The sequence below is a fragment of the Scleropages formosus genome, chromosome 2, assembly GCF_900964775.1.
Source record: "Scleropages formosus chromosome 2, fSclFor1.1, whole genome shotgun sequence".
In the NCBI taxonomy this organism is placed as follows: domain Eukaryota; kingdom Metazoa; phylum Chordata; class Actinopteri; order Osteoglossiformes; family Osteoglossidae; genus Scleropages; species Scleropages formosus.
Genome location: NC_041807.1, coordinates 20,632,406 through 20,656,841, shown reverse-complemented (window position 1 = coordinate 20,656,841; position 24,436 = coordinate 20,632,406). Strand labels below are relative to the sequence as shown.

At 43.8% G+C, this 24,436-nt stretch overlaps 1 protein-coding gene across 2 annotated transcripts in view; it reads right to left on the bottom strand.

The window, feature by feature from the left end:
• Positions 1–1,680: 1,680 nt before the first annotated feature.
• The window catches only part of LOC108931435 (calcium-dependent secretion activator 2-like), an 86,807-nt gene continuing 64,051 nt past the window's right edge, over positions 1,681–24,436 (bottom strand). The window contains exons 18-30 of one of the 2 annotated variants that reach the window (XM_029246819.1): positions 22,967–23,123; positions 21,525–21,666; positions 20,297–20,416; positions 18,856–18,885; positions 17,247–17,402; positions 16,600–16,747; positions 14,461–14,475; positions 12,864–12,938; positions 12,329–12,412; positions 12,181–12,213; positions 6,822–6,929; positions 3,045–3,149; positions 1,681–2,558 (exon numbers count right to left, since the gene is read on the bottom strand). In XM_029246819.1, the coding sequence (XP_029102652.1) occupies positions 2,388–2,558; positions 3,045–3,149; positions 6,822–6,929; positions 12,181–12,213; positions 12,329–12,412; positions 12,864–12,938; positions 14,461–14,475; positions 16,600–16,747; positions 17,247–17,402; positions 18,856–18,885; positions 20,297–20,416; positions 21,525–21,666; positions 22,967–23,123 (1,344 nt within the window). In that variant the 3' untranslated portion in view covers positions 1,681–2,387. The remainder of the gene's footprint in view (positions 2,559–3,044; positions 3,150–6,821; positions 6,930–12,180; positions 12,214–12,328; positions 12,413–12,863; positions 12,939–14,460; positions 14,476–16,599; positions 16,748–17,246; positions 17,403–18,855; positions 18,886–20,296; positions 20,417–21,524; positions 21,667–22,966; positions 23,124–24,436) is intronic. The other variant, XM_029246815.1, reaches the window with a different exon arrangement.

Here is a 24,436-nt window from a genome sequence, read left to right as displayed (position 1 = left end):
ACTCAGTATGCTACAATTCCTGGTGTGTGTGTGTGTGTGTGTGTGTGTGTGTGTGTGTGTGTGTGTGTGTGTGTGTGTGTGTGTGTGTGTGTGTGTGTGTGTGTGTGTGTGAGAGAGCACAGTGAGCTGGCTGACAGGACACGGTACAAAGAGGGTACTTTTCATGCTGAAGGATGGTTTGGGTTTGCCTGCGCAACTGACAGAAGGTCTGTGGGTGTCACTTCTATGCTCATTTGCGTCCTCACATATTTCAAGGGCCTCTTTTTTAAATAAACAAAGACCTTATAATAACATGCATGCTGGAGTAGGCTATGAGATTCCCATTTGGACACACTGACAGTTCAGCTCAAAATGTTTGAGTTAGAAAAAAAGTACAGTAGAGTACAGTAGAGCAGAGTACACTGCAGGCAAGGACAGCGTTTACCTTCTCGGACACTAGATGGGCCACTCGGAGCCTCCCCTTCGCCCATTCTCAAGTCATGCGGAAATAGTCATTAGTTTGCCAAGCTTGCTTTGTGTGTCGCTTGGCAGGGTCACAAAGTCACCGAACAGTCTTACGTGCGGGAGAGAAGCAACGATGCTCCTGTCCATCCACACCGAGTCCTGCTCCAGCTCCACGTGTCCGCTGGATGCGCAGTGGTTAGCTGAGAAATACCAGCAATACCAAGTGGCCAGTTATTAAAAGACTCATCTTTAAATGCCAAAACACTAATGGAAAGTTGTTCAACATTTTCTTTATTTCTAAATCTTTGTTTGTAATTATAACTACATGGTTTGTTTTTTCCCTACTCAACAAGTGCTAAATGTTCAGCTATATGGTACAAAATTAAGTAAAAGATATTTGGAAAATAAGAATGATCATTTTCAATGTTTTGGTTAAAAATCTTAGACATGGCCAAAATGGTTTGCGAGGTTTACGTAGAATGACAGCTAAAGAAAAAATAAAATTGTTGCAGTTCACAATTTAAACCGTGTTGTAGAATTCCTACCTGTATTTCATCTGAAAGGCTTACTTCTCAGCAATGGAGATAAAAGGAGGAAATTCATGCGGGTTAATATTTTTCTCCAAAGAATTCATCTCTAATAATAATTGCAAATTTAACTAATTAAATTTTTTTTGGCATAAGCTTTAAGAAAAGCAGTGAAATTAAAGCATAATGACTTCCATAATCTAACCCTGAGAACTTTTAACTTGAACAATAATAATATGTAAAGAAATGCAGCACTTATATGGACTACCTTTTATACTGTATGGGTTATCTGGTCCAAAACAGAAAATTGTATATATGCTGAAATGCCATGTGTTTATGGAAAAGAGATTGTGCACAATCAAGTGATACATCACATATTTCAAATAATTAAATATATCAAAAGCATGCAAATGAAAAAGCAGTATTGACAGCTCAGTGCTAGGAGGACAATAAGAGGTCAGCACAGCCTCAACAGCGCAATGACACATATTGGTATGATATGAATTGGTGGTGTATGTTCTCAAACATTTTTTATTTGTTGTTTTGTGGACTTCAATGCCCTGATCACTAAAATTGTCAAAGGTAATCAAAAAGAAAGCAACAATGTAAAACTAATATTTTGTACAGCATTATTACACTGTTCATTCCCAAAAATGAACATTTGCATGTGAAGGAAAAGAAAAAGATCAGGACATACCTATTGCATTAAAACACTTTTATTTAAACATTTAGAGCACACCTGAACAAATACAGGTGCACAATTGACACTATAAACATTTTCGCTTGAATGTCACAATTTCATGGCTGTATTCTGGCATTTCACAGAGGACTCTTCAATAACTGCTTATACCTGATTTACACAAACTCAAGAAGTGGATACAGAGAAAAATCATGTGTACTTTTGCCACCAATCATGAACTGGAAGCGTATGAAGAAAACCAGTATTACGACATCAACTGGAAAAAAGAGCGTTTTGGTGTCGAGGAACCAAAGACTGTCATTGTTTGCACAGGGAACCACAGGGTGAGTTCCAGCATCTCTCCTCATACACAAAAGCAGTAGAAACCTGGTCAAATCACCAGGTACCTTCTAGCTCCCAGAGTCAGTAGTGTGCAAATTCCTGAACCCAGTTCCATGGCTTACAGGTTTCACAGGTTTTACATCAGGAACTGTAACATGAACATGTGACATGTTGGCTTCTGTTCTTTTGTTCGTATAGACATGACGTAAAAAGGCAAAACACAACCTATGCACACCTTTTTTTTTTTTTGCATTTGGACTCAAGCACAATGACATCTGTATGGTGAGACACATTTGTGACAAATGTTGGATGTGAACTGTCCCCATAAACATTTCCATGATGGTTTCCTCATCATCATCATCATCATCATTGCCAACCCAGGAACTTGGTGGGCACTAACTGTCCTCTTCATCGCTGTCTTTCATAGAGATGCCCTGGAGACTCTTGTCTGCAGTCACGGATGCCGCTGCCTCCTCCATTGTTAGCCGGTTGTGTACGGTCTCGTAGCTCTTGTTGTTGAGAGCCCCCTCTAGCACCCCCTGAAGTCTGAAATCCCGGTAGGTCTTCTGCAAAGGAGAGAAATTATCTTAATTTTGCTATTTTCTTGGAATAAACACAGGATCGCTGCCATGCAACTCAGCCACGGGACGCAACGGCAGGGACGTTGAGACGGAACCTGGCCACAATGCTGGTGCTGATCTCTGAGCGCAAACGTCTCTCCCCCTTCTCACTGTATTTCATGTATTCATTGCAGAGATGACAAGATTCCAGAAAACTGCGGGGCGCAGACCGAACACGTAAAACTATTTGCCTTGAATGAGAGGATAAAGGCTGCCGACACACTTGCAGTTTTTCACAGCATTGCAGTTTGGTTACGATGAGACACCGTTGTCAGGTAAGCCACACCATCGTTCTGGGCTTTCTAGGATCGTGCTATTATTAACACAATAAAATAATCTCCCTCACACCACACACTTGTACAGGCTTTCAGCAATGAATAATGTCGACTAACAGCACTGGCATCTGAGCGAAGTCATCTGCTTTGGTGTTACCTTAACTATCCTGATCAGTGTCTTGAGCTGGAACACGTGAAGCTGCTGGTCAAGTCTGTCGGTGAGCCAGATGCACAAGGCCTTTGTGGAGCTGCTGTACCATTGCTGAGGACACAGACACACATTCTCATTGCATCTTTGGAGCACTTAGCTCACAAGATTTTAGCACAGTGACATGCACATTTAAATATACTATTAGTATTATTTATATTATTTAAACTCAAGCTAAACTAACAGCCAATTAAGCCAGAGCTTTGACTGCTGCAGCCTAATACTGCAGCCTTTGCCAACCCAGCTGTAGCTGCATGAAACTCGTCATAAACAGGCTGCAAAGAATTTAAAGAGGATTTATGGGGAAAAGCAACAGGAAGTCATTCACAAACCAAATAAGCACAATACAATCCAGTGGCACTGCAACAGTGCAGTTGATAGATTTTTTACTGATGTACCAAGTCCTGCGGACGCTGGGCGATCACTCAACAAACAGTTCATATCATCATCTTCTGCTGATGGCTCTATTTGTTTTTCCTGTTAACGTTCATCACTATTGTCCAGCACCAAGGTGGCTGAGACAACCTTGAATGCTGCAAAACAACACAACTTTACAATATTTCACATTCCAAAAATTTCTCCGTATCAAAGATCAGCATCGTCTAAATATGATCATCTGATACTGCTGACGACTTATCTTCCTCCAATTATGCTTCAGTTAAATGTCTCATTTTGACACGGAGATCTCCAATACAGAAAACTCAGCTTTGCAGTCTATAATTCCATACAACGTGCAGACTGTAGCCTGGTAAACTGAACCAAAAGAGAGGAAGCAGAGGGCATCTCATTAAGAGGCCAGTTAGTGCTGGAGAGGGAAACAGGTGGACATAATAGGCACACACTAGTAACCCAAGTAAGGGAGGGATCTGCGCTGACCCATGTTATTATTATATCTCCCGGAGCAAGAGGGCAGCTGTGGGCCAGCAGTTCTCATCCTTCATCATAGCTGTGCTATTATTAGGAGCAGAGACAAGTGTCTCCACAGCTATTACAAAAGCAGCAGTCAAGAGCAGGTTTCGCACCTTACAAGCGGCCGAGTGATTTGAGTTGTCTCAGCCAACAGACCTCATCAACATCTTAATCAGTATTATTTTCTTATTCACAGACAGCCCGGCGTTCGCAAGGCTAAACATTACCCTTCTCGCTTCCCGAAGCTTCTTCCCCTGCCCCCCACAGCTCCCTGGCGCCCACCAAGCGAGACCCCAGCGGCCGGCGGCACTCCTCGCGCATGACTGTAGGCGGCTGAGCTGCATTAGTGCCCTGCCCCCCCATCTCCGCCCGGCACCTGCCTGCAGGCCCAACCAAGGTTCAACAAATCGACAGGGGCGCGGAAAACAAAGCATTAGTCTAATCTAGCTGTCGTAGCAAAGTTTTCAAAACCAATCTAAAGAGGTGGTTTGGGTTTGGGTTTGGGGGGGGGGGGGGGCTGTTGCTGAGCACTGATGGGATTCAAGCAGCAGGTAGGATGCTGGGCGAAGGTGCACCAGGTTACACAGGACTGCCGAGGCGTTTTTAAGCTGCTGACAGGTCAACGAAAGCCTTGCGAGCTGTGTGACAGCAGACACAGACATTGGACATTGCTCCTTCACCCTAAGCCACGTACTGCTGGCTGTAGGACGGAGAGAAAGCAGACCCAGCAAAGCAAGGGGAACACGGGTCCAGGGCAGGTGGTTAAAGGAGAGGAAGACTGACAGGAGGAATGGAAGGAAAGAGGGACAGGTTCCAGATCTCCTCCTTTTCAAACAGTCCTGCCCTGCCTGGGGTGGAGTTGATCTTCACACAAGAGGCTCCCCACAAATAGAGGGGACTCAGGTTCTTTGTTACCCTCAAAACTTGCACGGCATCTCCCCCCCCATACCCCACCACCCACCAACCCACTTTCTCCAGCAGGGATTAGAAACATTCCAAGGATGTGTTTAAAAGGAGAATCCAGCATGTTCCACAACTACCCAGCAGCACTTTGAAGAGAGCCTGCAGGAGGGGGGAGGCTCTTTAAATAAATAAATGAATAAATTACACACAATGGATTAGCGGACACCTACGGTGATGACAGCAGGCACTGGAGTGTTAACTAAGTGGCTGGTGGGGGGGCTTCAAACACAGGCAGCAGCAATAAGTGCCACTTTAATCTCCTCGGTGTGACTTGCCAGGGGATGTGACCCCTCGCCTTCTGGTGCGTGTCACCGTCAGCGCTCGACAGGGCCTACACACTGGTAAACAGGGACATCAATAATGTGGGACAAGTCGGAGCAGCAAAAAACTGCTATGAGGAACAGCTACTAAATAGGAACGGGGGAAATACTAATTGTGGGCAAAGAGCTGCGGTGTTCAACAGCACAATTCAATGTGTTCTTGCAGAGACACATCAGTCCACTTCTGCACTGTTTCTCGTACCCAAACTAGAATAAGTCATATTTCCAGAAACCTTTCAGAAAGAAGCCCCCTGCCCTCTTTATGCCTCCGCAGGAAACAGACAGATATTATAAAGTTCTTTGGTTTAAGACCAGGTTTAAACTGTGTTTAGAAAACTGATTGGGCCACTGAGCCCTCTGAAGTATAAATATGTTGTTATATTTTATTATATAAATAACATATTATATATGTTATATATATATATTACAAATATAATTATCCATCCTCCTGCTTTCCACATTACATGACTTGTTTTTTTATCCTGTTAGACATGAAAAATACAAAGAACATTTGGGGAAGTACATAGACTCTGGGTCAGGTGCTGGTCCATCTCAGTACGAAAGTGGACCGCTGGGGGGGGGGGGGAGAAAAAAAAAAGTTGATTGTGAAATAATTACTTAAACCTTACAATAACACCTGTTCACAGCCTTTCAGGAAACATTATTCTTTGTTTAAAGGAATGTCATTTTATTTTATGTCTTCACCAGAACCCTCAACAATGAGCTCCTTTTACCCACTTTTGCTGGGACTTTTCTGATGCGAGTTGATGCTGATCACTTGTGATGATGACAATCTGAACACTGAAAGTTTCTGGCAGTTCCACAACAACGTGACACAAATCTTTCTGGCAAGGCCCAAGTCTGCTCCGGGTTCTCTCGTTTGGCTGAATGAGCACGAGAATCTCCCATGATGCAGTATTCCTGTCCTGCTCTGAGGGACACCTGGTGCTCATTCAGTCCTACACAGTTTGAGTAAGTTACCATTGTCAACAAGCGCTTGCCCCAAGCGGGGTCGTAGCGAGCTGGAGCCTAACCCCCTAACACAGGGCCTAACACAGGGCACAAGGCTGAAGGGGGCGGCGGGACATCCAGGATGGGATGCCAGTCCGTCGCTAGGCACCTCAAGCAGGACTCAAACCCCAGATCCACCACACAGCAGCAGCAGCCGCCCCCCCTTGAGTAAGTTATTACTTCTCCATTTCCATACTTTTGCTGAATCAATTTCTTGAGTATTGGGATGGGGTGGTTATCTTTTCCCATCCTACAAAATAAAAATTTAATTAAAAAAATGATTTGTATGAGAACTAGGAAAAATGTACCGTTTCAGTATTTTAAATCCCCCCACATTTAGAGACAATAGCATGAGAACACACACATTTTAAAAGTATGTAGGTCATGTGTTTTTAATGGTAGATGACCCTTAGAAAGGAGGCACCAGGAAAGCAGAGTTTGGTGGTGTCATCTAAGGTGTGCGTCTCATTTTATTGTTTCTTTTTATGTGAATCCTATATGGCAGTACGAGGCTGATACCAACCTCAAATACCTTCTCAGTGTACAGCTCCTCTGTGACATTGTCCCTCAGGATGTCCTGGTTCTCCCTCACAAAGGTAATGTAGGTGTCTGCGAGATCCGTCCCAGGCTTCTGTGTGGAGAACGAGGAGGGAGAAAAGGGAGTTTTTGTGTGCCTGTGGAAAAAAGCAGGAGAGCGAGCACTACACGGGGAATAAGAGGAAAGGCTCTCACCCTGGAAAGCCTTGTTTAAAAATACACCCTTAGTGATAAATGTTAGCCTTGAATTTTAAAGGAATTTTAAAAAATGACACTTTCTTTGAGCCCCCGGTATGATCCCACAAAAACTGCTGAAAAAGCATAAAGGTAAAGAGTAAACGCACATAACCCGAGGACAAGGCAGGGAGCAACAGAGAGACGAGAAAAATTAAACGCAATCATTTCTTAAGCGTTGCACCATTTAAGAGGACAAAGCCATAAGAAACTCCAAACTCCTCCGTCTTCTATGAAAAGGTCTACCAAAAAAAATGAATATGTTCCTCAAATTTTCTGACAAACGCGATGGAAAAATAAGCGTCCGAGTTGGCAGCTGAGGACAGTTTGTTTTCTCCTGCTGATTTCTGAGGGACAAGGAGAAATCCAGCAAAATTACTTTTCTTTTGGAATTCTTTTTCTTTAACCATTTATTGCCTAATGGCCACATTCATTAGGATAATTAGAGTACGGTAAGTACAGTATAATTGTCATGCTGACACTAAAATCAAATTTGGGGAGGGACGGGACGAGGCAACAAGCAGCTGACTGTTTAGAGCTATTAGTTCTTCACACTTTCCCTTCAAAACAGTCCGGCTACATTATTCCTACTTTAATATTCATAATCATACAAGAATATATTGCCTTGAGGGGCCTTTCTGAGCACAGGTGAGTTTGCCATACATCACAAACAGAAATAATGGCACCTGAGGAGTAAAGGGTGGCTAAAAAGTTTAAATGTATAGTCCAGATGAGATGAATCAAAGTGCAGGGGCTTCGGTGGCTCTCAGTCACAATGAAGGAATTTGAATTTCAACAACAGAAGCCAGTAGAAATCAAGCCAGAAGAGATCAGATCCAAAGGAGGTGGTGCTGGTGACCCCAAAACTGAGCTCTGGTGCCAACATTCGGCTTTATATCAACCCCTCCCCCAGTTGGACTTCGGGGGGAGGGGGTAGAGAAACACACATCCTTCAGGGAGCACTTCAATTAGCGGACAGGACAAATAGACACATTCCCTGACCAGGCACCAAGGACGAAACACTCGCCAAATGGAAAACACACCAAGACGGCAAGCTTTTGTGTCGGCTTCCCTCGCGTCTCGCAGTCAAAGCTACAAGTTAATTAACAACCATCAGCAGTCATTCTGGTTTTTGCACTGTCAGTTTACAAAAAGAAAAACGATATCGATCCACGCTTTTTCCCACCATATCTGAACCGCTTTGAGTCCAAGAAGACAAAAGACTACTTTCAGGATTTTTTTTTTTTCCATCCGTTGACAGCAGAAGATCGTGGAGCTGTAGCAATTTGCTGTTAACTTTGCTTACAGTAACAGTGCAGTACTGAACTGTTAAAGAACAACTGCAAGGACAAACCAACAGAATTTAAAAAAAAAAAAAAAGAAAAAAAAAAAAAAAAAAAAAACCTGTACCTCAACTTCTTGTGTTCACATTTGCAGAAGGATCCAAGGTTGAGGTACAGCTAGTACTGTAGTGGTTAGAGCTGCTGCCTTTGGATCCAGTGGTCACAGGTTCAAATCCCACCTCCAATTGTAGTACCCTCGAGCAAGGTACTTACCCTAAATAGCCCCTGTAGAATTACCAGCCCTATAAATGGTTAATAACTGTAAGTTGCTTTGGAGAAAAGTGTCAGGTAAATGTAATGTGTTTGCAAAAAACTTATTGAGTTTTACAGGCTGGCATTTGGAAACAAAGCCTATTCTTGTGAGCTGAAGTTATTTTTACTACTGTCGTCCTGTAATGCAACCCCAACTGTGCACAGTTGGCTGGACCGTATTGTTAGACATTTCAGCATTATTTGAGATGTGAAGTATGTGCACAAACAAAGGGGGCGGAGAAGAATGTCTCCTGCACTACAAGAGCTTTGTGCAACACAGGCAGGTGTCACCTTACAGCCACACTAATGTCTCACACACCTGGCCGTTTCATACCCCTTCCTCTCCCTCTCCAGACCGCTCATGAAGTCATAATTACTGCCTGCCGTGGCTGCCTCCCTCCTTCTTTCAGCGCTCTTGGTTTTAAAGTTGTAGGACAGGATGCGCAAATTCTTTCTAAATTAGATTTAATGTACAGCAAGCTGCCGATGTGCAGATTGGGCTGTGGAAACACAGCCCACAGAGCCAAATGCTGCATCGTAACCCTTGCAGGATATGACTGTACGAAGAATCGTTAAACTGCAAAAAATATACACCAGTAATACACACCACACGGTTGCACACGTCATACTAATCTGCATGCATTCGGAAAGGGTGAAATGTGGGGGGTATCCTGTGTCACACCTGAGAGGTTCACACTCAAGAGCACTTTTTTGTGCATATTTTGTCTCCTCCTTTCTCCCCTTCGGAGTCTTCATAAGTCAGATATGACGGAACTGCTTGGTAGTTCACCATTTACATCACATTCATCTTAGACATTTCCCCAAAGCAACTTACAATGTTAATCTACCTACATTCTTACCCGTTTATATAGCTGGGTACATTTACCAAAGCAATTTAGGGTAAGTACTTTGCTCAAGAGTACTACAGCAGTGGACGAGATTTAAACCTGCAACCTTCAGATCAAAAGCAGCTGCTCTGTCTACCACACCACCAGCTGCCCCACTAATCTTTCGTATATATATATCACAGTTCTGACATGTACACAATTTCTAAAACAATGCAAAAACAAGAGACAAAGCTGCATGAAAGGTCACAGAAGGGAAACTACTGTTCGACTCTTCAGACAGACTCTGCACTTAATCTGAATTTCTCCTGCAAAAAAAGTTAAGGAAAATAAATTAAAGGCCAAGGTGACCCGAACATTAAGAGAACATGTACATAAAACGCTTCCAACACAATAAATAAAGATACCGATAAACTCCATTTCAAAGAATTTTGCGCCTCTCAAGGTGTATAGAAACGGTCAGGTGGCAGTTACTCATGTCTGTGAAGGTGCCGGCAGAGCCGTGAAACACTGTTATTCGGAGATGTCACTCCGTTAAATTTATTAAAGTACAACAGTGCTCAGAAGAATGTTAATTACTGTAATTACATGGTGCTAATTATATTTGATAAACTAATGTTTTCCTCCAACCTGAGAAGACAGAACTCTGTGTGAGAATGAAACAATATGCTGGCAGCCCACCCCTACACGGGACCAGAGGGGGGTGACTGGTTTGGCCTTCCACAGCGGCAGGGCTCGTCTCCGCTCAACGAGGGGGTACGAGTGGACCTGAAGGCAGGGGTAAGTTCCGCTCTTGGCTCACAAGGAAATAGAGGAGTTCTTCCGTGACGGCAGACATGAGTTGCGGTGCAGCGGGAGAGCCCTGGTCAGGGGGCCACTTGCCCTGTCACAATGAAGTCACGGTGCAACAAAGACAGAACTCATCCCGAGGTTCCCCCTTGTGCCTTTTGGCACTACAGGCACTCGATCCAACTGGTGCGACACGACAGGTAACAGCGATCGGTGCTCTAACAGCTCCTTCTGGACATGCTCTGCAATTCCAGGAGAACAAGTTGGGTGTAGAACAAATGATGCCTGTAAACATTGCACTTGAGCAGGCAAAGGTAGTGGGGGTGGGGGAGGTTGGATCGGTCATTAAAGCTGACTGAACAGTGCACAAGGGGACGTATTAAGTGTGGGTTAATGACTGGTTAACCTGGATGAATAGGTCCACGACGATCAGCAGATGAGAGAAGTGCTCAGAAACCTGCTCTAATTATATGGTGCTGCAGAACTGGCTTCCTGCTGTGGATCTCGCCTCTCTCCAGGTGCAAGGCGTCAGGTGTGTGTGCGTGCGCAGGTGTGTATTAGTGAGGCAGAAAAAGTGAGCCACTTTCCAAATCAAGGCCCAACCCCAAGTGAAGGTGTGTGACAGAAGCGCACAGGTGCATCTGCAGCAGAAGCACTAAAATGCTCCTCACTGCCCCTCTCTGTTTGAGGCTTTGAAACAGGTTTTATGACATTTATTTTATCCCTGCACTAAAGATCAAGGTGACGCCAACATTACAAAGTGACAAATTAGCACTGCTCGTATCTCCGTAGTCATGTATAGGCAGCACAACATGTTACTGTTGCTTACGGACACAGCTTTGTAACCTGAAGACTGTGTTCAAAGCCCTGGACAGGGCCTGTAGTTGTACCCTGGAGAATGGCACTTCTTACCATAGTAAAACGGTAATCACACACACTAATTCGTACACTCGCATACACTAAAGGTAGAGTCACCACTTCACCTGCAATGTGTCCTTGGACTGTGGGAGGAAACCAGAGCACTTGAAGGAAACCCACACAGACATAGGAAGAGCGTACAAACTCTAGTCTGTCCTCAGTTCGAACCCATAGCCAATCCAACAACCCAAGAGCTGGAAGGCAACAGTGCTGCCTGTAGTGCCACTGTGAATTCGTTCAATAAGAAGTAAAACGCCCACCTAATCACGTCTAGAACCATGACTCACTTTGAAGAGCACTATTTGTCCCGCAGTAATAATAACAACAATAAGAATTATAACTATAGTCTCAGTGGAAATTTTAAAGAAGTTTTCAACTCAAGTGAAGCACTGGGGGAAACATGCTTCAGAAGTCCAATGTGATTATGCTCAAAGGAGCCAAGGCTTGACTCAGACACTGCGGTAATGTACTGTACTATACCGAATGAAGAAACCAGAGTGAAAATGAGTCTTCTATAATAATGTCAGGGATTAAGTTCTGATCAATGTATATTTTTTTTTGCGGTCAACTTACGAGTCAGAATTTGAGTCTCAGTTCTGTTGCTATGCGTTCCATGTTCCTCCCATAATTAAGAGTCTTTCCGTCTCATTGTTTGTCCTAAAGGCTCTTCGTAATCAGCGCTGTTATTGTGTCTCATTAGCTTCTTGTGACCACCCACTATCAACATTCGCGAAAATGGCTAAATTTTTTTTTTTTTTTTTTTTTACTTGCAACTGAGTTTGAAATTAGCCCCCCCATGTGTCTTTCAATCAGTCTGATGTTACGGTTTTTTGATGCGTTACCCGTCACGACCAAGAGCAAAACAAATAAATAGTTAATTTTCACAGGAAATTATTTTACTATTTTGTATTCATGTAGTGTCATTTACTGCAGCACACAGTGGTTAGGTTAGTACTGTACTTACTGGGACGTCCACGTACTTAGCAGCTGCTTTCACCTTAAAATGAAAGAAAGGAAATAGTCCGGTTTTAGATACGAGTGTTACTACAGATTATATAAGGCATGATGAAACACTCAGTAATGGTACCACCTGCTAAAAACATGCTACTCACTGTGAAGGAAAGGATAGAGGAAAAGAGGGTGCCTTCATCATATCTGGACAGTTTGCACAGGACTCCATCTAAAACAGCAGTAAACTGCAAATGGGAGAGGGGGAGGAAAAAATTATATGCAGCCGTGCAGGCATGTTAAACAAACAAAAAAAACAGTCACCTTTTACACTCATCATAAAAGCAGAACTGATTTCACAGTCAGGGGGTGTAAAATCCTGACACGCTGAGCGGGACGGAGATGCTTCCCCCAACATCATACGAGAGCTGTTCCTGTCAACGCTCTCTGAAATGTCCACGTGTTGTGTACCGTCAGCTAGCCCTTGCTCAAAGACACACATTCAAGAGCCCTCCGTTAGCATGTGCTCCTTGAGCTCCCTCACGAGACAGTGGGGGGGGGGGGGGGGGGGAATGAAGATATATCTGTGTATTGAGATGGCTTCATTGCAACCCAAAGAAAACCATAACTTGACGCCTTCCTCATCTCTACAGGCAGAGGCCACCGCTGTAGACCACACCTCGTGTGCTAGTACTCTACCTTAGAGACCAGCGTGGAAATCATGTCTTTGAAGGCCTGGTCGATGAGGACGTCAATTTTCGAGTGGTACTGTTGCTAGGGAGAGGAAACAGATGAGGTCAACGTGGCTGCACATGCAAAGAGCAGAAGCCCCCCAAGCGAACGGTCATCCTGAGTGCAGCGCAGCGCAAAACACGTAGAGCAATCCAAACACGCAGGGCAACGCCACCCCCACAGCTCCGAATTCAACGGAGAAAATCTTCCCATGTTCGAGGCTGAGTTAAGCAGCTAATGGCTCCATTATGTGTGTGAATGGAGCTCCCGCCCTCGGTTGGGGCGAAGGAATCTGAAGGATACTTTTTGTGTTCCCCACAATTAGGACAGCCTTGTGTTTTTCTAAAGGACTGGTCCAGCTGGGAGAACCAAAGACTCACACTAGATTCAATTAATCCGCCATTTCATGTCCGCTAACTCTTATTCAGCGTGTATTTAAATTGCACTGCGGACGCTGGGGGGAATGAGCGTGCATTTGCGGCGGTGAAAGGAAGCCTTTGGTGCTAGCGCCGCAGGCGGGAGTTCATCCCCGCCATAATGCCCTTTTACTGCACCTCTAAAGAACGGTGAAATTAAAAATTTCAGATCAACAAAGCCCTGCGATCAGTGACAAATTGAAGGTGCAGAGGGGTCACTCTGGGCAGTCCCAATTTTCTTTTCTCCTTTTTTCACGACACGAAATGGCTGCTTTTGAATACAGGGGACTCGCGGCATGTCTTAAGAACTTCTTACTTCAATTAACACGCCTGTGTTTGCTTTTTTGGTCTCCAGCGCATATGGACATTAATTATTACAGTAGTGGCTGAAAGCTGAGACCTTCGCCATGCACATAAAAACAAAAAGCACAGTTATTCATCCGAGTCACAGTTATCTGATAGCTGTCAGCTAAGAGTTACTTGTGGAAAAGAGCTTTTTCATGCAGTTTAATCTTGCACTGAAAGTATGACACAAAAAAGGCAGATTATGGGTAAATCTAATGATTCTACGTACACGCAAAATTATACAGGAAACTAATTTTTTAAAATATACCAAAAAATGCCGCTGTGTCCTGAAAGACTTTAGTAAGTGCCAAGAATTCAGAAAGACCAAACTACTGAGTTGACAAGTGAATGAGACACAAAAGCCTGTATCTCCCTATTGTATTGCTGAAGTTCAGCCATTAGTCAGTGAGACATCAGATTCACTTCACTGTGTCGCAGGAATTTTATTTCCGCACTTCTGAGAGTTCAGTCCTCTACCTTTCAGGGGTGTTATGAAAAGGAGTAACAAAACCGACAAAACCCTATTCAGCGTTAACAGATAATGAAAACCTCTGCTTTTGTGTGGACTAAAATCTAAAACTGCTGGCCTTAGACATATAAAGAAATTCAGCAGAACAGGCTACATATTTATTGGCAATAAGAAAGTTAAAATAAAAATGAGCAAATAATGGTAATATAGAAATAAAACATGAAAAGGCTATTGAAAAGAAAAATATATATATGGTGCAATACATGAACCAACGACAACAGTGCAGAGTGGGGTAAAAGACCCCAAAAAAAAAAATATATCAGAACACACTTACCCATTGTTTATCGGTCTTGGATTCAAACAATGATGTGCAGAAGATGACAATGGAATAAAAGAAAAGAACAAAAACAAATGAAAGGCAAATCAAAGGTTTTGAATTCATTTTGTGTGTCTTGAAGGACAGTGAGCACGACAGCTGTTATCACAATAACACACAGATCGGTCAAAAAGGAATAATTTTGTTCAAATATTAGACACCTTGATTCAAACATTAGGTTTATTCTAAGAAAGGCTTTGTTCTCTCCAAGACAAATGACAAGTGATTATGCCTTCTTAATGAGAGCAAATAAAAGCAAATACAAACACAAATGAATCGGTGAGGCCTCACATGCTTATTTGTTCTCTTTGTTTGACTAGGTGAAAAAGTCATGTTTCAGCTATAGCTGTTAAAAAGAAGAAGAACCAAGCACTAGAAAATTTTTTATGACGAAAAGGAGAAAGTCCAAATGGTTCTAGAGTACAGAGCACTCACTTGCAAAGCAATGCATTTCAAGGGTGTTTTTATAGCTACTAATCGGCAAATTCCATTAGATCAATATAGCAAGGTGCCCAGGTTACTTGGTGAGAAAACGATCTGTTTCTCAGCAGTCGACACAAGTTTATCTTGTATGTCTTTGAGTGGGAGAGCAGCTGATGAAGGCGCTTCCGTTGCTGAGGAAGACTAAATGTACTCTAAAGTGGAATGAGAATGGAGAAAAAAGCAAAGTTAAGTGAGTATGACCTCCGCTGGGACCGAGTTTGAGAGTTAACAGTCCCACAGACAGGATGGAGGAGGTCCTCAGCCAAAGGCCGACTCTCACACTTGAGGTTTCTGAAACAACGTTGAGGAGAACACAAGCTACTCACAGAAATGCCCGAGCAGAGGACACAGACAATGAATGATGTTACACGTACCAATAAGACGAGGTAAAAAAAAGGATCTGTAACTGTGCAGGTAACCTTCGAATTAAGAACTCATTGTATTAAAAATTTTGGTATGATGGCTCTTGGCTTAGGATACCCAGCCTGATTTCCAGAACAAAAAAAAAAAAAAAAAAGAATCCAGTATAATGAAATTTATGTGAAGTGTGTCCAAAAACAAACTGAGTAGTTGGAATTTGGAAAGTTGCATGTTGTGCAAGTAGAAGTAATCTATTGTAGTTCTACAGCACTGGTGTACCATCAGCTGTTTCCTGTTGATTTGCTGTATTATGGTTTCACTCGTTTATGCCATGTCAGTGCAAAAATGACTGCCAAGACTCTTCCTGTCTCCACCCACCACAACTCACAATCAGCTGTTCTTCTCTTTACTCACTGAGTACAGTAACAGTTCATTAAATTGTCTTCTTTACTTTAAACTGTTGTCTGCACTTGTCTCTTTAACATAAACTACATTATTGAATGTTTGTTGCTGTCTACTGGATATAATACAAGCACAATTAGTTTCCTAAATGTACTGCCAAGACACATAACCATTAATGACCTCATTAAGTGTCTGATAATCATGAAGTGTTTTATATTGCGCTGAAATAATGGATTCACGGTTACATAGGTGTTTTATAGGATATTTGGGAAAATTGGTTTGTGGGTTTTGGATGGGATGAGAATGCATTATTATTTTTCCCACTTAAAATAATGGGAAATAGGCTTTCTGTATGCAATGATTTCCTAAATCAAGGGATTGCTCTAGGTGTCCTGCCATCCATATTTTCCAGACATGTTTCCAAAATGGTAGTTTTAGTTTGTGTCATTAGCTGCCCACCTAAGACTAACCCTGGCTCTACTAAACAAACTAAATGCATAATGACGAGGTAGATCGAAAGTAAAAGACAATCAATGTTGTTGTTTGGAAAATATAATCAGGAAAATCAAGGGTTTAAGAAAAACCAGTGTTTATGGCTTAGACCCACTGTCCTATTCTACCTCAGGTTCCACACAGACCAGGCTGTATTGCGTCCGCTCCTCACACGTTTCACCCACAAACCACCCTGTGCAGCGCCCGCTCCTTGCATGCATCGTCACACAAGTTTATCCAAGGTTTATTTTGGAACATGCAGAAGAGGCTGCGGCGGCAGGTTTAGCGTTGATGATTTTAGCTTCCTCATTCGCACAGCCCAGTCTCCACAGGAGGCTCAAGGCTCCAGGGACACAGTACCTCTTGGCCCGAGTCCAATACGCAGAGCTTGGAGCACTGCTTCCTGGCATCCACCAGCACATTGAACATGGTGCAGACGGACGGGGACACCCGGAAGTCCGTCGACTTGCCGGCCTTCTGCATCTTGGCGTCGAAGGCAGCTTTTGTTCTGGTGGAGACAATAAAAGGCCATGTGAAATGGGTCGTCCACGGGGACCAATTAAAAACCGCCTCGCTGTCTCGCTGTCCCCAGATCCCCTGCTTCGTACAGCACGTTCTCACGCGAACAACACGTTTTGTGGCACTGCTGCAATCGTAAATGAACATTTGACGAACATTCAAAATAGAAGGCTATTTCGTTCACACCTCACAAACAGTTGACACTGTTAGCACAACGGAGTCTGGAAACAATGTTCAGTACAACGAATGACGCATCCCTTCAGCTCCACCCACCATGCTTTCTGAAATCCAGCCAGGTGGGTGATGATGCCTAGCCTGAAGGTGTGAGAGGGATACAGTTCAAGGGGAGGAGCAAAAGGATGTCAGACATTTTGCAAGTGAAGGACAGGACAGAGCTGTAAGGGGGTCAATTTTGGCTGAAGATATTTGCTGAAACAGGGAGGTGGAGATGAAGATGGAGACAGGGACCAAGGTCAAGGCATTCCCACCTCTTAACGCAGGCCTCCACCATGTCACTGGCCATGAGTTTCAGTCTTTGCTCCAGGTGTTTGGCAAAGTCAGGCTCTGGCCAGTGCAGATCCTGGACAAATGTCTGCAAAGCATCCAGCTTCCAGAACAGGTCCTCTGATGTTGCTGAGCCGTTACTGGGAAACGGACAGAGAGAGAGACGGAAAGACAGGCAGACACGCTTTTACTTCGATGGAAGATAAAATACCAGTCCACTTAAGGCATGAGACAGATGACTGATGTGAGACGGCACCTGGATATGGACGGCTGTAAGGTTTGTCATAGAAGTCCTGGAAGATAACATGCCTCCAGTGGAGAATGCTTACTTGATTTAACATTTTCTGCATTACATACCCCACTGCATGCACTTTTAAGCTTTAACCTCAGTGCCCGCCCATCGATCCATCCATCCATTGTCAACAATCGCTAGTCCCAAGCAGGGTTGTGGTGAGCCAGAGCCTTACCCAGCAACATAGTCTGTCCAAGGCAGCCCAAGCAGGACTCGAATCCAAGACCCGCCACACAGCAGGCACTGGCTGAACCTGCCGCGCCACCACGCGCCCCCTTAACCTCAGTGTAAAATGTGTAAAATATGCCCTCCCTTCAAGCAATGTCCACTTCCATCAGTTGTTTATGTAAATTAAAATACCTTAGCATTGTTCATATAAACATTTGCTTTTCACTGCCTTATCAGTGCTCTTCAAATTAAACATGTTGAATCCCCCCCCTTTGTTCCCTGACAGTTAAAATTGCGCAGCGCTGTTTGTTGGCTCGTGTTCGACCCATTAGAGAGTTCCCTGAAGCCCGCTGGGCTCAGTGCAGCTCTCTAACGCAGATGGGCCTCCACAGACGCTGGCGCGGCCAATCCCGCAGTCACGCAGACACTCGGCAGCTGCCGGCGAGCAGCTCGGGATGTGCCGTTAAAAGACGGCCACCTTCACAAGTGGTGCTCGGCGCAAACCGTTTGTCAAATGTGCAGTGCAATTAAATGTGTGCAACACTGAGTCCCCTCTTGCCTAATTAGCCCCTATGTCTCCTCCTCGTCTCCAGGCACCTCCCCTCTTCCGCCCCCCTCGCAGCAAACACTTGGTGAACAATTTGCTGCTAAGATGTGAAAAAAATCCCAGCGGAGCACAAACTGACCCACATCCCCCAAGACACAACCCACAATATTCTGGTCCCACAATGACAAAGTCCCTCCCAAAATGCTCCCACCTTTCAGTGACAGGTGAGGTAGCGGAGCTCGAACTTGTACAGAAACCTGTCTCACATGGTCTGTTCCACTTGAATAAATGTTCATTTAGATGTAAGAGGACTCAAACCTCTGTGTTTGCACCATACGGTGGAGCTTACAAATCTGTGACTTTCCGCGGCTGTGTTACAGATACGGCTGACAATTGGCTTTGGCACGTTGTGGGAAACAGGCATCAAGGAACAGGCATCACAATAAAAAAAATTAAATAAATGCACATGAAAGCATTCATCAGTTCAACAAACATCACACATGAAAGATATGACAGGAAGAAAACAGTAAGAAAAGACAACAAGGCTATGAACTTCACACAGAAGCTACTAGGACTCCATACTCACAGCATATCGGGTAAATTTACTCCATGCAAGCTAGAATGAAAAATAAAATTAGTTGATAAACATTAATTGAAAATAGTTCCAAATGCCTCACTATCACAGTTCAGCAGCAGAGGACTATTACTGTGGCCTTGAATGACATCATGGAGATCTCCATTTATTCTTCCCACAGGGTCTGATCAAAAAATTGTAAGACTTAGCTTTAATTTAAAACAGAGCTGTACATATACCATTAATATGTGCCATCATATTCAAAGTGAGGGGAGCGCGGTGGCGCAGTGGGTTGAACCAGGTCCTGCTCTCTAGTGGGTCTGGGGTTCGAGTCCCGCTTGGGGTCCCCCTTGCGATGGACTGGCGTCCTGTCCTGGGTGTGTACCCCCCCCCCCACCGGCCTTACGCCCTGTGTTGCCGGGTAGGCTCCGGATCCCCGCGACCCCGTATGGGACAAGCGGTTCTGAAAATGTGTGTGTGTGTGTGTGTGTGTTAGTTACCATTTTTACATGCAAAACGCAATGCACACGTTGCTCCTCTTTTCCACTTGTTTTTATTATGACGAGCGATAGATATGTTTGCTTTTCAACATGCCTTTCTCAATAGTGGCACAAGGTTTGGGGAAATGGCTTGCTCCTCGACAGGTCAGCATTTCTCCTTTGCAAACCTCAGTGTTGCTCACTGCCTCTGTATTGCCACCTGTAACAAAGTCCTCAAAATTTTTGATCAGACCTCATTTATGCCCTGGAAAATATGCCAAATACTGCACAGCTACTATGTTGCGACAGTCTCACATTGACAGAAAGCCTTTTCAGTACATGCACCATTAAGCTCTAAAATAGATGTGATGTTTCAGATTGTAACACTTGCAGTTAGTCATTACAGCACAGTGAAAAAAATTCCATTTTCTCTTTTTTCCCAGCTTTTCAAAACAACTATGATGAAATGAATGGAGCCAAAGAGAGAAAAATAATGTATGTCTGAGTGAATGAGTGTGTGTGTATATATATAGTTGCCGTGTGTTGCACTGATGATGTCCAGGCTCATAATAAGGTGATTAAAGTGGAGCTCTGAAAAAGGGATGGAGAACCGCAGTCTGAACTGGGGCACAAGGCACACAGCTACAGGTCTGCCATGGGGATGGTTAACCTGCTTGATGAGAGGCACTGACAGATGGACAAAAGGAACTTCAATGTCTTTCTGGGTGACAATCGACAATTTACTAGTCTTTCTGTCTGCAATGTTTTGACAACTTTTTCAACAATCTCCAGTGACACCTTAGGAATATTGTACCGGTGGACACACTTCTCAGCTCTTAAAGGGGAGAGAATTCTGAGGCACCAGTTGCCTTGTCCACGGACTCCTGATGCCCAGCCAGCACATGCCACTGCGGCTCACTGTGGTCAAGCCATCATACAGACATGCCCCCCGCCCCCCACCCTGGCGTACACACGTGTGGTCACACAGGGGGCCCATCCACGAGGGCGGAGAGAAGCTCGGCAGTTGGGCCAAGGTAAGGGACAGGTTGGGCACTTTGGGCAGAGGCATGCTGGGAAGGTTGTCAGTTATTGTCCTGTGAGAGGAATAGCACAGCATAGCGATGCAATGCAAAACAGTAGAGAAACGACAGATCAAGATATGCTTTTTCTCCCCTACTTACTACTGCGATGCAGCTGGGACACTGCTCTCCTGTCCACTACACATTTAAACAGCAGGTGCTCACATGACTCCAAGCGTTAGATTGGAAGAAGTATCAAAAATGACAGGCATCCCTTGATTTACAAAATCTCTTCACCCAAAATTTTGGGTTAACAGCTCTTGGCTTTTGGTACCCAATTTTGAATTTATGCAAAAAAAAAAAAAAAAAAAACTAACAAAATTTATCTTAAGTGGGTCCAAAAAAAATTTAAAAGTCATATTAGTCATATAAGTGCAGTAATGTACTGTAGTTGGCATGACAGTGGGGAACTATGGGAAGAGTATGAAATTACACAGGAGTGTGTTGGCCATATTGGGTGTGCTATTTAATTTAACGATTCTGGAGACAGCACAGCAACTGGCAGGAAAGGTTCAGCTGATGGTCTCTCAGGTATGCCTGGGCATTTTGGGAACAGTGCACAGCTTTAGAAAGTTGATCATAATAAATGCAATGTTTTCAATGGATACCTGTTAGGTTGATTGGTCATCTTGCAGGGAGCTGAGCAAGTAAAAAAAACAAAAGTAGGAATTACCCTGGAGCAGTAAGTGTGTAAATATAACTGTTTTACATTGGGCTGAAATCATGGGTTGATAGTTATATAGGTGTTTTATAGTGGTTCAGTTATATTTGGAAGAATTTGTTGGGGTTTTTAGGTGGGCTGGGAATGCAGTAGTATTTTCCAGTTCAAAAAAATGGGAATTGGAATGTAAAATTTCAATATCCACAATAGTTTGAGAGCATTAATTCCATAAATCGAGGGAAGCCTGTACAGTATCAGACATTAGCTGTAGAGAAGATCAGCAACAACCACTGGAAGCAACTGTATGCAGCAGCCACTTCAGTTCAACTTAAAGATCACACAGCTCATCACGGCTGTCTCTGAGGCCCAAAGACCAGTGTGGGACTGCTCTGACACTCTGCTGCAGTCGAGTTAAGAGGAGTCATGGCGCTTGACAAACTCAATGGGAATAGATGGCCTTACTTGACGGGCTGCCACGTCTCCTGCTCAAAGCCACGGTGGATGGACTGTGCGATGGAGGACTCCATCAGGTCGATGTAGCGCACCACTGAGGGGATGAACAGACTCTGCAAGTGCTTGTGGAATACACCGTTGCACAAGTGAGCTGTGATGAGACAGGAAACAGCCACACATATAAAGGAAGCGGACAAAGCTGGTGTTACTGATTAGCTTTACGGGCAGTCGATAAATGATGGGCAGCAAGTCAAATATTGTTTAAAACCAGAAGGCTGCTGCTTCAAGTCTCACAAACGGCCCTGCTGTTCATACCCGACAGCATGGTATCTAACCTAAATAAATTTCCTTATTATTATATTTATTAAAGATAGCAAGCAATAGTAATGATGAACACATATTCAGAATACGAAGTTGCTGAAATGACATTTTTGATGAAAACAATGACAGCAGCAATAATCTTTGTGTTTCTGGTCAGTATAACTGATTTTGTACTAATTCCATTTGACAGACACTGGAGCCATGTTGATGGGGAAAAACCATGGTCTATGGAACAAGAGGCACTGACAGAGGGGCAAAGTTGTGGGTGGAGTCAGGGAAGGAAGGCGACAGATGAGGTGCTTTGCTCCTGACCCTGGGGCCCAAGAGGAACCCTGCTCTTCTCCGCTCTCGAGGAGGCTCTCTCAGATAACAAGCAGGAGGAGGGGCAAGGTGGCACTTCGGGCTTCATTAAGACCTAATTCCATCCTCATGGGCTGGATTTCTTTATTGTTAACATTAGCCTTTTCATTCTCCTGGGCGGGGGGGTGCTTGCTCCCCACACAGGGTCACACCTCGCTCTCTCTATACTCACAGCACACTCTGACACAACAGTAATCCACAAATATTACCATAACAATAACACACTACAACGTGTACCATTTCTGCACTGCATCACACAGTTTACTGAATGTTTCTATGAACAAATCGCTTCCTCGTTGTATAGTGAAAAAATAATTGCAGAATACACCAATACTTTAAGATGCAATCCTCAAAAGTATATATTGATTTCTGAAATCATAACAGCTTCAGTGTATCACATCGTACACACTGTTAGTTCACAGATTCAGTATGGTCAGGTCTGTGCAGTACATGGAGTGACAGTTAACAAGCTGCACTGCAAGCTCCCTCCAGAGTTGATGCCCACCTTGAGGGTGGAGCTTAAACCACCTCATTCTGCCTCGATACCTGTTGTTGTCCTTTATCTATACCATTTTCCCCCCGTAGTACTCTTTCCCTGCAGTTCTAATTATATTGATGATGATGAATGAACATCGAACGTTAACCTTTTTCTTAACAAGGTCCCCTTTTCTTGCAGCGCCGATGGTGTTAATTAACATGGTTTGTGCGGCAGCTTTTTTTCTGGGAAACAAGCTCAGACACCAGGGCTGCCCAAATGCAAGGTCACTCACGGTCACTGCGCAGGAAGTTGTTGAGCAGTTGGAAGAGGGGAAAGCTGGCCCAGGAGTCCTGGGGCTGAGCCTGCAATGCTGTGTCCATATCTACACTGTACAGGGACCAGAAGGTCTCGGCGTGCTCCGCCATGGCCTCTGGCCACCAGGAGAAGGCCTGTGGGAGACACAAACTAGGTGAGAGGATTGGAGAGGGAGCAAGGAGAACCTTGCATCAATGTGGGACATGAGTCACGTGAAAGCGACAGAAGGAGGGGCAGCCAAGGAGAGGACAGTGTAAAAGCAGTGTTAGAGAAATATCACAAGCACATTGTTCACTGAAGGGACTTCGCCTCAATGTCTCTCTGGTACACATGCAGAATTTCGGTTTCTTAGATGCAAATGTTATAAATGATGCACATTAAACCTGTTCTTTTTTTAACTTAAAAAAACATAGATATATTTTACATATGCACATGTACAGTAAAATTATTATTTTTTTTTACCAATAAAGCAATTTAATCCTTCACTTGCCTGCAATTTTCTGCCTGCACATTGCATTGCTACAAGTGAATGGTCTGCATTTAAAATGGCTTTGAGATGTCAAGGCTCCAGGCAGGGGAGAAAAAAAAAAAAACTGTAAATGTAATGCCTGTAATAATTCCTCAGGACTGTAACACAGACTAGTGCTCAGGCAAATAAAACTGAAATGAAAGCTCATACAAGTCACTCAAAAGACTAATTCTAGAATTCAGACGATTGCCCGTTGGACGACTTTCTGTCATCAGTAGAGGGATTAAGCGATGGCCGGACAATTCACCTTGGCTTCCGTGAACATGCTCAAGACATAAAAAGTGCCGTCAGACAGGCTCTGGAGCTGTACTGAACTGAGACCAAACTATTTTAATGCTTTGATAAAGGTTTCATCTCGCACACATTTTACAGCAAACCATATAAAAGGGCTAAAAATGAGACGTGAATGAAGAGTGTCAGTTCCGACAACAGGTTATGTCACTGACGTATGGTATGTTGAAAGGAAAGGATGGACAGGAGAATGTGATATCTGTAGACACAGACAGTTAAAAACAAACAAAAAAAAAAAAAATACAGTGTACAGAGCACATCCATACCTCTCGTCCCTGAGTGCGTGCAGGGAAAAGAAAACAAACTGGAAACAGTTCAGACATTCAAACTGAGATCAGCTCACGACTGGTTCAAGTGCAGTACATAGAGAGCAAGCTGTCTGCACTCATATATAGAGTGCCCTGTGATACCGCATTTCATTAACTGCAAACAACTTGTACTGTTTAAAAATGCACGCTGGCATATTTGTGTATGTGTTCTGAAATGTCTGCAACTCTGTCTCCACTTGGCTGAATGTCACTCAGCTGACTGAAGTGTTGAAAGTTGTATCAGGCTTGTTTCCAGAAAATTCCACAGTATTTCTCCAAAGCAACTTACAACATTAAGCTACCTACAATTATTTACCCA